General features: G+C 34.2%; 1 protein-coding gene across 1 annotated transcript; it reads right to left on the reverse strand.

Annotated features, from left to right (window-relative positions):
* Window positions 1-7,331: 7,331 nt before the first annotated feature.
* On the reverse strand, window positions 7,332-14,924 carry LOC132559672 (NEDD4-binding protein 1-like). The gene is made up of 6 exons (XM_060224289.1): window positions 14,697-14,924; window positions 12,130-13,724; window positions 11,410-11,646; window positions 10,533-10,640; window positions 9,383-9,505; window positions 7,332-9,004 (listed from the first exon to the last, which is right to left on the reverse strand). The coding sequence occupies exons 1-6, from the start codon at window positions 14,859-14,861 to the stop codon at window positions 8,551-8,553; spliced, it is 2,682 nt and encodes an 893-aa protein (XP_060080272.1). The 5' UTR covers window positions 14,862-14,924; the 3' UTR covers window positions 7,332-8,550.
* Between the last annotated feature and the right edge of the window lie 513 nt (window positions 14,925-15,437).

Consider the following 15,437-nt stretch of genomic DNA (forward strand, 5'->3'; position numbering starts at 1 on the left):
CAGGAATAACGTGGCATTTCGCAATACCTTTACACCTCTGTACAAAGTCGTTACATCCCGGCCATCACGTACTTTGGCCTATAGAGGATGTAACTTATGCAATTACATGGTCTATTTGTAACATTTCTATGAGCATCAATTAGACAGCGAGACGAGGGGGCTGAAATATTTCATTCCTGCACGTATATAGTGGACGTAAAACCCACTGAATACAACCCGTGTCAGGCCAACAGTTCACTTCAGTTCTTTTATTTCCTTGATCAAAAAGCACATCAGAGGGGAAGTACGATTACACATACATACAAAAATGTACAGATTGAGGGAGAAACAAACAGTTGAAAACTGGCTAATGATATACAATCAGACATTAGAACATTGTTATAAACTTACTTCAGAGATCATTAAAATGAAATTATCTTGAACTTTATGGCAAGCCGTTTTAACATTTAATCCTATTTCCTCTTAAGATGAAGTGTGGAATAAATTTATTTCACTTAAGTGAAATTATTTTTGTCTTAAGGTAATTAAACATCTTTTCGCATTATGATTTATTTCACTTAAGTGTAAAACTATTTCACTTAAGTGAAATAATTTTTATAAGTCTTAAGAGGTTTATTATTTCACTTAAGTTAAAATCGTTTTCACTTAAGTGAATTTAAACAAGCAGTGGGATGTATGAACACCTACCTTCTTCAACAGTTTTGGACTAATCCATTTTATTAACCAATCATTTGGTATTTTCTATCTGACCAATCAGATTCGCTTTCTCTGGTCGATTGCGTCGTTAGTACTAACAATATGGCGGCCACCATAAAACCTGTTGACATGTATTGATAAAAATTACTCATTTAGTTTTGCAAGTTTTTAATCAATATTTATATAAGCTATGGCATAAATTCGATTGCCCAATGTCTTTTGATAGTTGATTCATGGAGATTGGCTAATAACAAATTGGTTGTTCATATTAAGTCAGATATACCTTCAAATATTCCTCAATATTTTGATATCAAAGCAAGATTTTGCACAAGTATTTCACTATGATGATCACCAACATTAATTTCAGATTAGTGGAAAAACATGTATGAATTTAGTTTTTTTCACTAACCGGAAAAACCACATTGTGGAAATAAAAAAGATTGGTAAGGGGAAGAAACTATGGAAATAGATTTCTTTTATATAAGTTAAGGAAACACATAATGGAAATAAAAATCTTTTTCACTTAAGTGAAATAACACATAATGGAAATAAAAATCTTTTTCACTTAAGTGAAATAACACATAATGGAGATAAAAATCTTCTTCACTTAAGTGAAATAACACATAATATTTTTATTTTCACTTAAGTGAAATAACACATAATATTTTTATTTTCACTTAAGTGAAATAACACATAATATTTTTATTTTCACTTAAGGGAAATGGATAGAAAAGTCAATTATTTATCATGTTATGACATTACATGTGATACAGTTACCTAGGTATTTTATTTTGTTTTTAATGTTCTTTACAGTATTTTTGTTTGATTTGTCAGCTGTAAAACTCTGCTTATGTCTCCCGCCATCATTTAAAATAGCTTTCATTTCCGGTATGAAAACGAGGTACAAGGAAGTGGCTCTTCCCATTTTGAAATGGGGGTGGATAGCATACTGACTGTTTTATTTACCTTAAGTGGAAAAAATATCCCTTAAGTGAATGTAATTTAGCATTATGTCAGCACATATCACTTTTTCACTTAAGTGAAATTCTTTTAAACTTAAGGGAAATAAACATTATTATGCATTATGATATATTTCACTTAAGTGAAAAAAAGAATCCCTTAAGTGATTTTCTCCCCCTTAAGTTGTATTAATAATTTGCATTATGTTTCATTTCCCCTTAAGTGCAATTGTTTTTCACTTAAGTGAAAAAGAATTTCACTTAAGTGAAAAAACTATCCCCTTAAGAGGAAATAGGATTAAATGTTAAAACGGCTTGCCATAGAACTTCTCAGTCAGTATTCCCGGAGAGCGGTTTTTGAAAAATGAAATGGAAATTATATCATTTTGGTTTTAATATTTCAAGTATTTCCCCTATCTTACTCATGATGCTACACATGTTTGTGATCTAGTTAATAGACAATAACGTCCGTGTGTTTGAATAAATATTCAAATGGGGCGATAGGCGATTGAATTATGTCATACGATGTGGCTTATCTGACATACAACAGATTACAGCCCAGTCTTAACAAACAAGCGAGTAACGCAGGTTGTAGAGTGGTATTAATAAACAAGGGGCCGAATGGGCCTGCAAGGCTCAACTTGTATATATATACCAGCCAAATACCATGTCTCTAGGTCTTTTAGTTCATGAGAAGAAGTCATTGAATATAAGTCAAGGTCATTTCTTTTCACAAGCTTTGTCGGGCTGCATCTTAGGAACATACCAAACGTTTTTGGACTTCCTCCTAGGAACATACCAGCCAAATATTATGCCTCTAGACTTCTTCGTCCAACAGAAGAAGCTGTTTAAATGCTGTAACAAATTTGATCCTTGTGACCTTGAATATAGGTCAAAGTCCTTTCTTTTCACCACTTTGTTGGGCTTCATCCTAGGCCAAATGTCAAAACATTTGATCCATTGGTTATTGAAAAGTTGTTGCAAGTAAAAAGTTGATGCCAGAGAATGCACCACCGCATTTTTGTATTGGCTATATAACCATGATCATAATACAATTGTAAGGGCTAAATAAAATTAAGGTAAAGTTTGATTACAGATCTCACGACATATACATGCATACTTTCCTAGCTTTCTTCACCCTGAATCCAGATTGTTTGCTAGCCCCAACAGTGTATCTTCATCTGAACCTACAGATAGATTGAATATTTCATTTGTGTATCACTAAGACTGTTGAATTCAATTTGGTTGTTATGTCTTTAGCAAACGTTTAGGGTCTCATATAGCACTTAATCCGAAACAAGTGGGCCATGGCCCTTAACAGTCATCTGACATTGAAGGAATGAATGGATAAACCACTGAATACACTGATGGTGGTCAGACAAATCTGATGAATTCAAATTTTGAACATTCCTTGTAAGTATCAGAAACTCATAAATGGTTGGTTCTGTGCAAGAAAAAAAATTGCACCATCATGTTACAAAACAAAAGGCACAATAGGCCTGCAGTGCTCACCTGGTATACATAAACCAGCCAAATATCATGCCTCTAGGCCTTTTAGTTCATGAGTAGAAGCTGTATAAAGGTTTTAACAAATTTGACCCCTGTAAACTTGAATATAAGTCGGGTTCATTTCTTTTGGCAGACTTCATCCTAGGAACATACTAGCCAAATATCATGCCTCTAGGCCTATGAGTTCATGAGAAGAAGTTGTTTAAAGGTTTTAACAAATTTGACCCCTGTGACTTTGATTCTAAGTCAAAATAATTTCCTTTCGCAAACTTTCAAACTTTGTTGGGCTTCATCCTAGGAACATACCAGCCAAATATCTTGCCTCTAGGCCTATGAGTTCATGAGAGAGTTGTTTAAAGGTTTTAACAAATCTGACCTCTGTGACCTTGAATATATGCCAAGGTCATTTTCTTTTGCAAACTTTGTCAGACTTCATATTAGGAACATAACATCCAAACATCAAAACATCTGCTTAATTGGTTATTGAGAAGTTGTTTGAATGAAAAAGTTGACGCTGGTCACCAGACGCTGCACCACAGCATAAGCTCACTTGGCCCTTCAGACCAGGTGAGCTAACAACGGTGAATTGGATTTAGCCCCCATCCCACGAAAATTGATCTTCATATAATTGAGCTATCACCATTATACAGGTACTGATGTTCAGGTTACTGATGTAAAATACATAGATGCATGTGTATATGTTGGTGAAGTAACCACTGTGGAGTACACTGACAAGATACAAGTACATTTACATACGTGTACAAGTAACAACAGGTATAGAGAACAACTAATCTTGTGTACAATAAACTAATGTAATCAGCATTTGTAAAAACTACTCTTGTGGAGTTCATTTATACAAATGCAAAAGTAAATGTTGTAGACTACAGTTATATACGTGTACAAGTTGCTGCTGTTTAGTACCTTACAAACACAAAGAAGACACTATTGTGGAGTATATTCAAATACATATACAGGTGACTATTGTAGAATATATTTATATACATGTTCAAGTATTGTGGAGTACATTTAAACACATGTATAAGTAACTATTGTAGAATACATTTATACATTTGTACAAGTAACTATTGTAGAATACATTTGTACAAGTAACTGATGTGGAAAAAATTTGTAGTGTAAAAGGTATTGTCAAGGTGAATGTTTATACGGGTGTAGTAGTAACTGTTGTAGAATACATTTATACATGTGTACAAGTAACTATTGTAGAATACATTTGTACAAGTAACTGATGTGGAGAAAATTTGTAGTGTAAAAGGTATTGTCAAGGAGAATGTTTATACGGGTGTAGTAGTAACTGTTGTAGAATACATTTATACACGTGTACAAGTAACTATTGTAGAATACATTTGTACAAGTAACTGATGTGGAGAAAATTTGTAGTGTAAAAGGTATTGTCAAGGAGAATGTTTATACGGGTGTAGTCGTAACTGTTGTAGAATATACTTATACTGATTCATATAATTATGTACTATTTTACGCAATAGTTTTAACAACAGAATTTATTGTAACATTATCCATGCTTCACAAAACACAAAGAATTAAAGACAATGTACATCATTTATTAAAGAGGCCTTAACATGAAACTGAGAGAAAAAATCAAAGATTTACAATTTTGTAGTAATTACACACCATTTTACATGTCATCAGCTTGTACTTTGTAGCCTGTCTCATGAACAGATGCTTACAACATCCTTCTATACCAAAATGGTTGATGTTTAACTGTGCTTAAAAAGTGACAATATTTTCCTCATTAACCTTCAGATGTCGTCAAAAAAACCTGCCCAAATATGAACTATTTTTGCTATTTGAATTTCCAAGTACATATAATATAGTATCACATCATCTGTACCTGTTGGACAATATGATTACAAACAACATTTTCTTTAGTATAGTGTATGTAAACTTTGACAAAAAAAGTTATTCTGAAGGAAAATAACAAAAACAAAAAATCATCACACTTTTGGTAACCATGAATATAGTGCTGGATACAATTTTATGGTTTTACAAATGTTACAGTACAGAAAAACATCCTTTCCTTGTGATGATTAGTCATCACGTTTAGAAGTCTCATTGTTTATCTAAACAAAAAACGAAGACAACAAGAGTAATGTAGACAAGGATATCTCTACTTCTGGGTGATCAGAATGAGAGAATCAGTTTATCAAGTTGATAGAAATTCAGAATACCATTGACCTGTATAAGCAGGTTGTTTTATTTCCAAGTAAAGCTGAGACATAAGTATACAGATATTACAATTGGCAGGCATCACCATAGGAACCTTATAGGCGTTCTTGGTCAGTACTCAAGGTTATTGTTGACAATTATAAGATGTTTGATAAAAAACCTTACATGTCTCTGGTAATTTGGAAAACATTGTAGGCACAGCAGTGTTATCTAATCCTAATACAAACAACTGAATAGGGTATAAATAGCTACTGAATTCAAGATCATTCCTGACAGTGAATGGTTTTGGTCAAACGATTGGACAAGGAATAAATTACTACTGAATTCAAGATCAATTTTCCAACAGGTAGCTTATTTTCACCATGCAACAAGTGTACTAAATATGTTTAAAAAAAATATGCCCATTGAGGATGCTAAAAAGGTTTTCATTACAAGAGAAGTTGCTTAAGCTCTGGCGGTAGGGTCTCTATCATTTTATTCTGGAAAACAAGAGTACTTTTATCACCTGTGGTACCTTTTCTGTAGCAGTTTGAAAAATTCTTAAAAACACTGTTGTGACGACAAGAATTATTTCATTACAATGCCTATAAGGTGCGATTATTTCAAGTTTTCATTTCCAACTTCAAGAACAAGGGGCTTTAATTATCATTGGAGTTCTACAAAGCTGTCATTTATATAAACTTTATTTATTTTGCAACAATTGCAAAACAAGCTATCAGCTTATATTGACAACTCTAGTTGGCCCAGCTGGAAGCCTGTGCTGTCATTTCTGTTGTTGTAACATATACCATAGAAAGCATCTTTGTTACGATAACTTTAGCTACATGTAATGAAGGTAACTTTAAACTTCCATCCCATTATCATAACTTATCTTGAGTAATAAGCTTGAAAAATTTCCTGTTTGAACTCCCTATCCAAGGGAAATGCCATACTTTGGGATAATGAAATTCACAATTTTGGTAAACAACTTTAGACCCTTCCATCCTTGGATATTATTTGAAGTATCCTATCTTGAACTTCTGGAGATTTTTAAAATTTGAGTCATTTTGGCCTCTTTTGGCCCCATCTATCAGCTCTTGTGGGGTTACCCAGGGTCAACATGTGCAGACTTACAAACGGTCATCATAATCCTAACCAAGTTTGCATTACTTCCAACTGAATTTAAACCATGCACAATTAAATTTTATCCCATCCCAATGGAGTAATGCGAGACATTTGGGTCATGAAATTTAGTTTTGATACCTTCCATTATGAAGAAACTTTAATTCTATGATATTTGGGTCTTCAGAAGCATACATTTGAACTTTTAGTCAATATCTCCCCTTTTACCATGCCTCTTGGGATGAGGACCATATAATTAACATTTTTTCACCTTTGGCCACTGAAGGCTTTTGCCAAATTGCATTGAAATTGGCTCTGGGGTTTAGGAGAAGTTAAAAATGTCACTTGTTAATGGACACATGACTTCAGACTTTGTCTCCAGTAGCCTGAAAAATATTACCTGACCTTTGACATTGAATATTAAGAAGTAATGTTTCATGTCATGAGTGGTCAGGTGGCGGTGCAGTGTTAATTATCTCGCCTTTTGCCAAGGTGATTGGCATTTGATTCTTTGGTCTGATGTGAAAAGGTAAAATGTCTTATGCCCGACCATGTCGGTTTTATCCAAGGTATTGCAGTTTCCTCCCGCAATGAGAACCCTAATGCTTCAACCAAGGTCAGCATGGAATTATCACTTAACCTTCCATCTTTAAACATTAAAATTTCATTTACTTTTCATCAATTACGAAGCAAATTATTTTTTCAATTGATGCTAATCAGTCCTAATCCTATTTTCACAATCGTTGAAAATAAAACAAATTTTATTGTATTTCTCTCATGGAAAGATATGAGAATTATTAACTCTGATTTCAAAAACTTGACAAATGAAAACAATTGTTCTTCTATAATTCTATAATGCTAACTGTGAGAAAATGAATTAGATTATACATTAATAGTAGATTGAAATTGAAGTCACTGTTGTTCTCTAACCAACAGTTCTGACCTAAGTATGGCTTCTCTCATCAATACATGAAAAACCTAGTATGCTGGTCATAAGAAAACTTAATTATAGTGATGTGTTGATACTATTGTGAAAAAGAGAGAAAATTCAACTCTGTTCCAGTTAATGACTTTACTTCAAACAAGACAATATACATTTTCACTTGGAGAATAAAGTGTTCTGGAATGCTGAATGCATAACAACCATAAAATTGGGATATTTTGGATCTAGTTGCTTTCTTATTTATTTGGTGTCTGGCTTTAAAGTATAGAAATTAAACACATGTCAAATTAGCTCTTTACACCAATATATATTTTGCCTAACACTTGTCAGGACTTCCAAACAGAATTAAACTTGCACATAATTGAGTTAAGGATTCAGTAAACTAATGACAAAATAGAGTACTAAAATTAGCATAAGGTTGAGGAAAATGCAACATTTAGACAAAAATAAAACCATTCCACTTCTCAAATTTTCCCAAAACCAGAATATCCCAACTTACTGTTTATCAGAATAAAATGTTTAACATGTGTACAAAGTAATGCAGCCAGCAAAATATAACAGATCTCACAGATCTCCTAAACAAAGCATGTACATATATATATAAATATCTTCTTCTATAATTTTTTTCATATAAAACTGATATTAGCTACGCCATATAATGATATTCAGAGACGACCTGATAATCAATCAAATTTGTCCCTGATAACTAGAATAGTATTTTTCCTTCTTAGTCTATTTCTGATTAATTTATTATCATCAATGTCACCATTGTTGAAAGTGTTTAAATCCTTAAGATCTGTATACAGAATGTATACTGCTTATCAAACTCTGTCAATGGCTTCCTCACTTTACTGCCAATAAGCCAATATATAGAGTTTAAACCTTTCATCACAACTATACCATTCTGTATTTCACCAATCATAAAATTTTGTACAAAAAACAAATTTTGAAACAAAACTTTATGATTTTATCACAGACTTTTCTTCCATACTTTAATAAACATCCTTTAAATTCAGAGAAGCCACAATCATATGTAGAGATTAGGCAGGAGCCTGTTTGTGCTGCAGTGTTGGCTTGTCACAGGACCAAATCCTTTCAATGTGACCAAACAAAAAAAAAAAAAAATTTACAGTCCACTCTCTAGGAAAATATTGCATTCATGCAGTAGTTGGTGAGACGATTTAAGTCTGTTTCCTCCTGATGATTCCGAAGGACTTCTCTTAACTTTTGTTCCTGCTTACTCTCTGAGAAAATACACTTGAGCTGCGTAAAGAGTTCTTCAGTTGACTGTTCAGACCTGGAGGACAATGCGGTGAATTTATTTGGTTGGGGGTGGGGGTAACGCTGTCCTCGCCCCCTGTGGGCCCCTTGGAACACTGCACCACCATTTGGCTGATTTTGACGGAATGGATTCCCATGAAACTGCTGAGAGGGAGGTCTTTGATAGACTTGATTTGGGTTTAAACCCCTTTGCTGTAAATTTTGATGGGGAAATCTAGCATTACCTACACAAAAGGGTAAAGGGGGCATGTTAGTCCAATTGTTTTGTTGTTGTCGAAAGTTTCCTCTCTCTGACTTGTCAGGTGATAAAGGCCTACAAGAAAAATAGGGAAAAAAAATCATCCGATTACCTAAAAAGCATCATTTTAAACCTAATGACAACCAGCATATGATCCTGTGTGTCATCTCACTTTTAGTAATCTGTCAAATGTTCTGAGCTTTTAATGTTCCTGTTTGTGACATTGTGACATGTTACAGAGGCTTTTAAAATCACCAGACACAGGTTCATTGGACAGTATTCTATAATTTCATTTCTAATTTAGTAGTTCTTCTATATAAAGATGATATATTTTGTACATTCTTGGATACTATTAGAAGCAAAAAAATCAATGCCATGTTAGGCAAAGTTTAAGAAAAATCACTGAAGTATGAGAATAGATTTATGACTGCAGGTCAAAGTAGCCACACCCACCTTTTGTGTGCTCCAGCATATGGGGGTATCTTATGTAAAAGCTGGCCAAGAGTAGGGCCGTCCTGGCCAAGAGGATCCTCTGGGATCATAAAGTTGTCACCGGCAAATGTGAACATCAGCAACCTACAGTCATAATATTACTAGTTAGTGCATATCAACAGGAGACCAAAAGAGTCTGCGGATCTCTTCTGGACATTTCCAGAAGTCACAGAGAGTCTGCAGATCTCTTCTGGACATTTCAACAATCACAACAAAACAATCTCATTCACAACTCATCAGTCAATCATGACGAAACAATCTCATTCATAATACGTTTGTATATTTCAAATAGTTTTCTGATTTTGGGCTCAAGGGAAATAATAACCTTTCTTAATACGTTAAGTTCTCTTCACCAATGTATCTCTTTGACTAAGGGAAAGGAGATGAAGATTTACCTCTATTTCATCTTAATATCCTTTTAGGTCGAGGCAGTACAGGTTTTTCTTTTTTTCAGATTTAAATTCTATTGGGCACCTTTTTGGTCTAAGGGGGATTAGACCTGTCATTTATACAAATATGAAATGAGTCCCCTTCATTTGTTAACACTTATGACAAAATTTGGTAAAAATCGCTAATCCTATGAAAGGACAGGGATTTAAGTTTAAATCATCAGACCCCTTCTGTCCACAGAGAGGTCACATGATCAGTTCAGGCAATGTTAATTTTTTTTTTAACTTGTGGAAGATGTTCAAGACTAAATTTGGGAGAAATCTCCATATCCAAAAGAATTTTAAAGTTACACTGTTTGGGTCCTACCCCTCTGTCCCTAGGGAGGGCCAGAATCTTTGCTGTTGTAACATGGACCCCCAACCCCCACTACAACCCACCCAAACACCATGTTTTGCACTAGATGATATAAGAGTTTGCAGGTTGGCTGATGGACATTAACTAAGTCAGACTTCTGGTCCAAGTGAGTTAAGGACAACAAATAGTATTGTTACATTGAAATCTCTCCAAAACTTAATCTGTTTTGAATTATTTCAAATAAAGAATAAATTCAACAAGCTTGGTTTCTATCCACAAAACCTTGTGTAATACCCGAGATGGAAAATAATTCTTGAGGAATCATATAAAGTCAGCCGCATCCAAATTATGATGTCCTGGTTCTCACCTGTCCTCTACTAATGTTCTCCAGCTTGCTTTCTCCTGCATCAGATCTCTGTACTGATCATTAGAAACAACCACACCATCCTCTCTCTCTGCTAATTCCAGCACAAATCTACAACATGTAATTTCATTCACTGTTCAAAGTTATATCTTTCAGGTTTTATATGTTTTTGGGATACAAGTAATTAATCTACATTTTATTCACACTAGTCCCTTCATTATTCTAGCTGAACTATATGATTATCCAATCATCACATATAGTAGTTTTCAATAAATCATGAAGTGTTCTATGCGTACAATTTTCAATACATAATCCATCATCTAAAAATGTTAAGAATAAAATATGGTGACATTGCTGACAACCAAAGCACATTAGCTCACCTTGGCCCACCAGGTGAGTTTGAAAGTTTCAAACATGCCAGCAATAAAGGTCAGAACATATCACAGAAACTACTTAGTTTTTTTGGTAATGGATTTATACATGTCTCAACTTAAGAACTATTAATCCTGTATGAAATGGTAAATATTAGACCTGAATATATAATACATCTGACACTGTATGATTACCTGTGTGTCACTTTATGATTACCTGTGTGACAGTGTATAATTACCTGTGTGACACTTTATGATTACCTGTGTGACACTTCATGATTACCTGTGTGTCACTGTATGATTACCTGTATGTCACTTTATGATTACCTGTGTGACACTGGTTTTGTATGATTACCTGTGTGTCACTTTATGATTACCTATGTGACACTTTATGATTACCTGTGTGACACTGTATAATTACCTGTGTGTCACTTTATGATTACCTATGTGACACTTTATGATTACCTGTGTGGCACTTTATGATTACCTGTGTGTCACTGTATAATTACCTGTCATCATAGGAACTGATCAGTTTGCCATTAACCCTTCGAGATGGAGTGAAGACAAGGTATCCTGCCTCCTTCAGCTCTGTCAGAAGGTTCTGCTCACGGATAGGGTTCTCCATGCGTGGACGGTATTTCCTCCACTCTGGAACAAACGCTGTCACTTGTTTATGTCCTCTCTTCAGGAAGTGATCAACACAAATTTTAATTCCACGACAAGAAAATATTTTTCCGTTACCATGCCTGCAAAAGTATTCAAAATTGACAAAATTAGTAAGGACTCTATAGTCTTATATGTTCCTATTTAGACACCAAAGTGAGCAGAAACAATTATTCCTGTAACACAGTGAACATATAGACTATAAAACAATACATATGTATATTTTGAGATAATCATTGTTCATTTGAAAAATAACAACAAAATACAAATTATGATGATACAAAAAAGCCCAATAACTTGTACAAGAGCACCTATTTTGATAAAGTCTCAAATGCATTTTACTGAGTGAATTTTCATTAAGATAAACAGCTCAGGATCATATAAAAAATAATAGAAGTTTTAAGTCCGAGACATGCACTTATAATTTCTACAGTTCCAGCAAAATCTTTTAATCGGAATTATCAGATTATCTGAAGAATGTCTTCCATCAGTTTAAATCATCAATGATAGGATGTTGAAGATCTAATGTCAAATTTCAAGCAGAATTTTGAAAAGTTAATGCTTACGTCATGGCAACATTGCTGCCATCAATGACAATATATCTGAGGTCATCTGGCTTTCCTCCGACTGGTCCTCTCTGTAGCTGCTGCTGAAATCCTGTGACTGGTTGCTGCCTCTGAGGTGATGACATAGCACTGAACTGTTGATGAAAGCCTTTCCCATAAGATTGTTGGGTATAATTTTTCTGTTGTTGCTGTCTATTTGGCTGCACCACAACTGGCACAGGATTAGGTCGAGAAACATCTACAATTCTACAATCATCATCTACATCATCTTGCCATGGTTCCATAACACAAGTTTCTTCTTCTTTTTCATCCACCTCAATATACTGTGAAGGTGTTTCTACACTTGGTTGCTTTGCTTTTTGTTTATTCTTTTTACTTTGAGAGCGACCTTGACCTTTCTGTTTTATCACATTATTATGTCCATTCTTCTCTCCTCTATGTCCTGGTGTGGGCTGATTTTGGTTTTTCTTTGAAACATTTTCATCATCAAATGATGCTTTCAGTACTGATTGTCTTTCCTCATTTCGTCTCTTGAGTTCTTCAATAGGTAAGTCGTTTTTCTCTTCTGAGAAATCTTTGATTAATTTACTTTTATATTCTGGCGGCAGACTTCGTCGACCTGTCATGTCAGCAAGCTTACTTGGACTAGGTATTGGTGGAGGAGGAGGAAAATTTCCAAAATTCTTAGAATAACTCAATATTTCTACCTCGGGAGATGGACTCCTATTCCCTTTGTTACAATTACCTTCTGAATTATTATCAGAAATTTTTGTTAATATTTCTATGAAGTCAGAAACTTGTGTATTTTCATCAGCAAATTTCAAACCTTCTTCAATAATGCTTACACTATAACCAACAGATAAACCAAAATTTCTTAAATATTCAAGTTCCTTTGACAACTTTGAATTTGGAAAAGCACTTGACGGTTTTGGTGCATTGTTACCTTCAGCTTGTGAAATATTTGCATCGGTTAATTGCTGGGTGAGGTTGCCAACTCTCCCATCAATTTGATTATTATCTGTTTCAATATTTTGTTTTTGGTGTTGTGTATTAGCACTGTCTGTCTGCTCATCCCCGATCAAAAGAGGAAGTTTGAACTGATTTAATGATTTAGAACTATCTTTTGGAGAATTACTTTCAAACAATAAAACATCGTCAATATCATCAGTGGCTGTGTCATTCAAGCAGTGTAAAATCACCCTTTTAACAGATGCTGAAGCGTTATCATAGTCTTCAATAGTCATACTACTGTTGCCATCACTTTGTTGAGATAATGCCCTCTGTAGGGAGGTGTCCAGTCTCAGTGACCATGGTGATACAGAATCATCAGCTGTAGTATCTTTTTCATTTGTTTTCCCTTCAGTTCCATCCATCTCTGTGTCATACTGTCCAAGCAATTCCTCTAAAGATGACATGGCCAAGGTCACACCAAGGTCAGTGCCGGTGATGGTTACTGATGATGTCCCCTCCATGACTATCACAGCATTGGTTTGCTTCTCTATTTGTTCTATTGTTTCATTACTTAATAATGCTCGGCAATTTTTAAACGTAAGAGTCTGCATTTCCTTTGGATCGCACAGAGCAAGGATGTATTCCTATAACAGAAAATATGATGTGTTATACAAAGGTATGAGTCAAAATCTGGTCAAAATGTCACATTAAATATGACTGAAATAAAACTGACAATTGCAAATCACTATGTAATAGTGTGTCCCAGTACAAACAGATACTCTTCAATGAAAAATGAAATAAAAATGAAAAAAGTAAAACCTCGATACATGTATTGTAAACTCTCTCTATTTTATATTGTCTCTCATTTTTACTAACACTCTCTAAAATTTTCTTCCATATTATCATTTGATGGTCATTATTAAAACTGAGCACTAATAATATTTGTCTCATATTTTCCCCCTTTACTCATTGTATGCTAGACTCGCCCTCAATACACAGTGTATATTGTTGTCTACATTTAAATTAGTCCAATGGGTTCTGACTATGTACCTGTGATATTATTTTTGTCTTGTTTGTGGTTAAAAGAAAACTGATTTCTTTCCATTAATGTACATTATGTATGATTTATAACGAGTGCACTGTTGAAATTATATGAAACATTATCTGGATGCTGACCCTTGCCAGTGTCCTTAGAGTTTGGCGTTTTTATATAGGGAAGAATTCTACCTATCAACCAGGAACAAAACAATAGAATCGAGGACAGATGGTCAGAACCTTCTGACTACATTTATATCAACCCGTGGACGTTGTCAGTCATCAATCAGATATGTATTCACCATTCAACTGTTTGATAATTCAATGCTGACAAATTAAGAGTCATTGATTATGTTTCATAACACACATTATACCTGCATACTTGTTCCCACTAATATTTGCGAGTGTATATATATGCTTTAAAGAGGAACATTTTTTGTACGATCAGTCATGATTTTTATGTGTAAATGAAGCTTAATGAAGTTCATCGGTTAGTAAATAATCAATTATCAGTTGTTGTTTATAATTGCCGTTAAAGATACTGATACTGTCATTTAATTATCACACATTAACGTAATAACCTTTGCATTCTGTCTGTCCATATTTTCGCCTTGAACGATGATCCATTGTTGACTAGCTTTGGCGACATCTTCGAATCCAATTTTCACTTCATACATCCTCTCTATTTTCTTCTGAAATTCGCAAAGCCGGGGTACCCGACCTCGATCCACAATGAATTCATCCATTGCTTAAAACGTTTTATCTATTTTTTGAAGTACGCCAATAGTTCAATCAAATTCACAAATGGGAATACCCTTCCAGTCCATCACGACATTTCGCTCACTTCTGGTTGAATTGTGACGTATATCCTGTTCTTCTAAATGCAGGCGTTTACTAAAGATCTGTTTCTCCACGCGAAAATTGTCGTATGCTGGTTGACATAAAACCACTTAAATAAACAAATTACCAAGCATACAATCACAAGTCTGACCTAAATCGATGTTTTCATTTAGAGAACAAATAAGTATATGCCTGTATCTCAATATTTTACAATTTGTTTAAAAACACTATGATGACTGCGTATCGATGAGCACGGAACTATGACTGAATCAACACGTTCAAATTATTATTGTACTTCATAAAATCTAATTAATTTCAAAGTAGGGGGGAAATAATCGTAGGATTTTAAAACTAGAATCCCTAATAGGAAGATTAAATGTTTTCTATTCTGATTTCATCATATTTTCTGTTTTTAGTATGTCCCTTTCTATTTCCATGTTTTCAGACGACCTAGATACAGTGGGGTGAGTTTAGGCCTTTTA

Source organism: Ylistrum balloti, unplaced genomic scaffold, assembly GCF_031769215.1.
Source record: "Ylistrum balloti isolate Yb309-2 unplaced genomic scaffold, AGI_CSIRO_Ybal_v1 Utg370948, whole genome shotgun sequence".
NCBI classification, from domain to species: Eukaryota; Metazoa; Mollusca; class Bivalvia; order Pectinida; family Pectinidae; genus Ylistrum; species Ylistrum balloti.

Coding starts and splice junctions, on each gene's coding strand:
- LOC132559672 (XM_060224289.1), bottom strand. CDS start 14,861: ATGGATGAATTCATTGTGGATCGAGGTCGGGTACCCCGGCTTTGCGAA. Junction 11,647..12,129: donor GGCAGCAATGTTGCCATGAC/GTAAGCATTAAC, acceptor ATACTTTTGCAG/GCATGGTAACGGAAAAATAT. Junction 9,506..10,532: donor AGAACATTAGTAGAGGACAG/GTGAGAACCAGG, acceptor TTATGACTGTAG/GTTGCTGATGTTCACATTTG.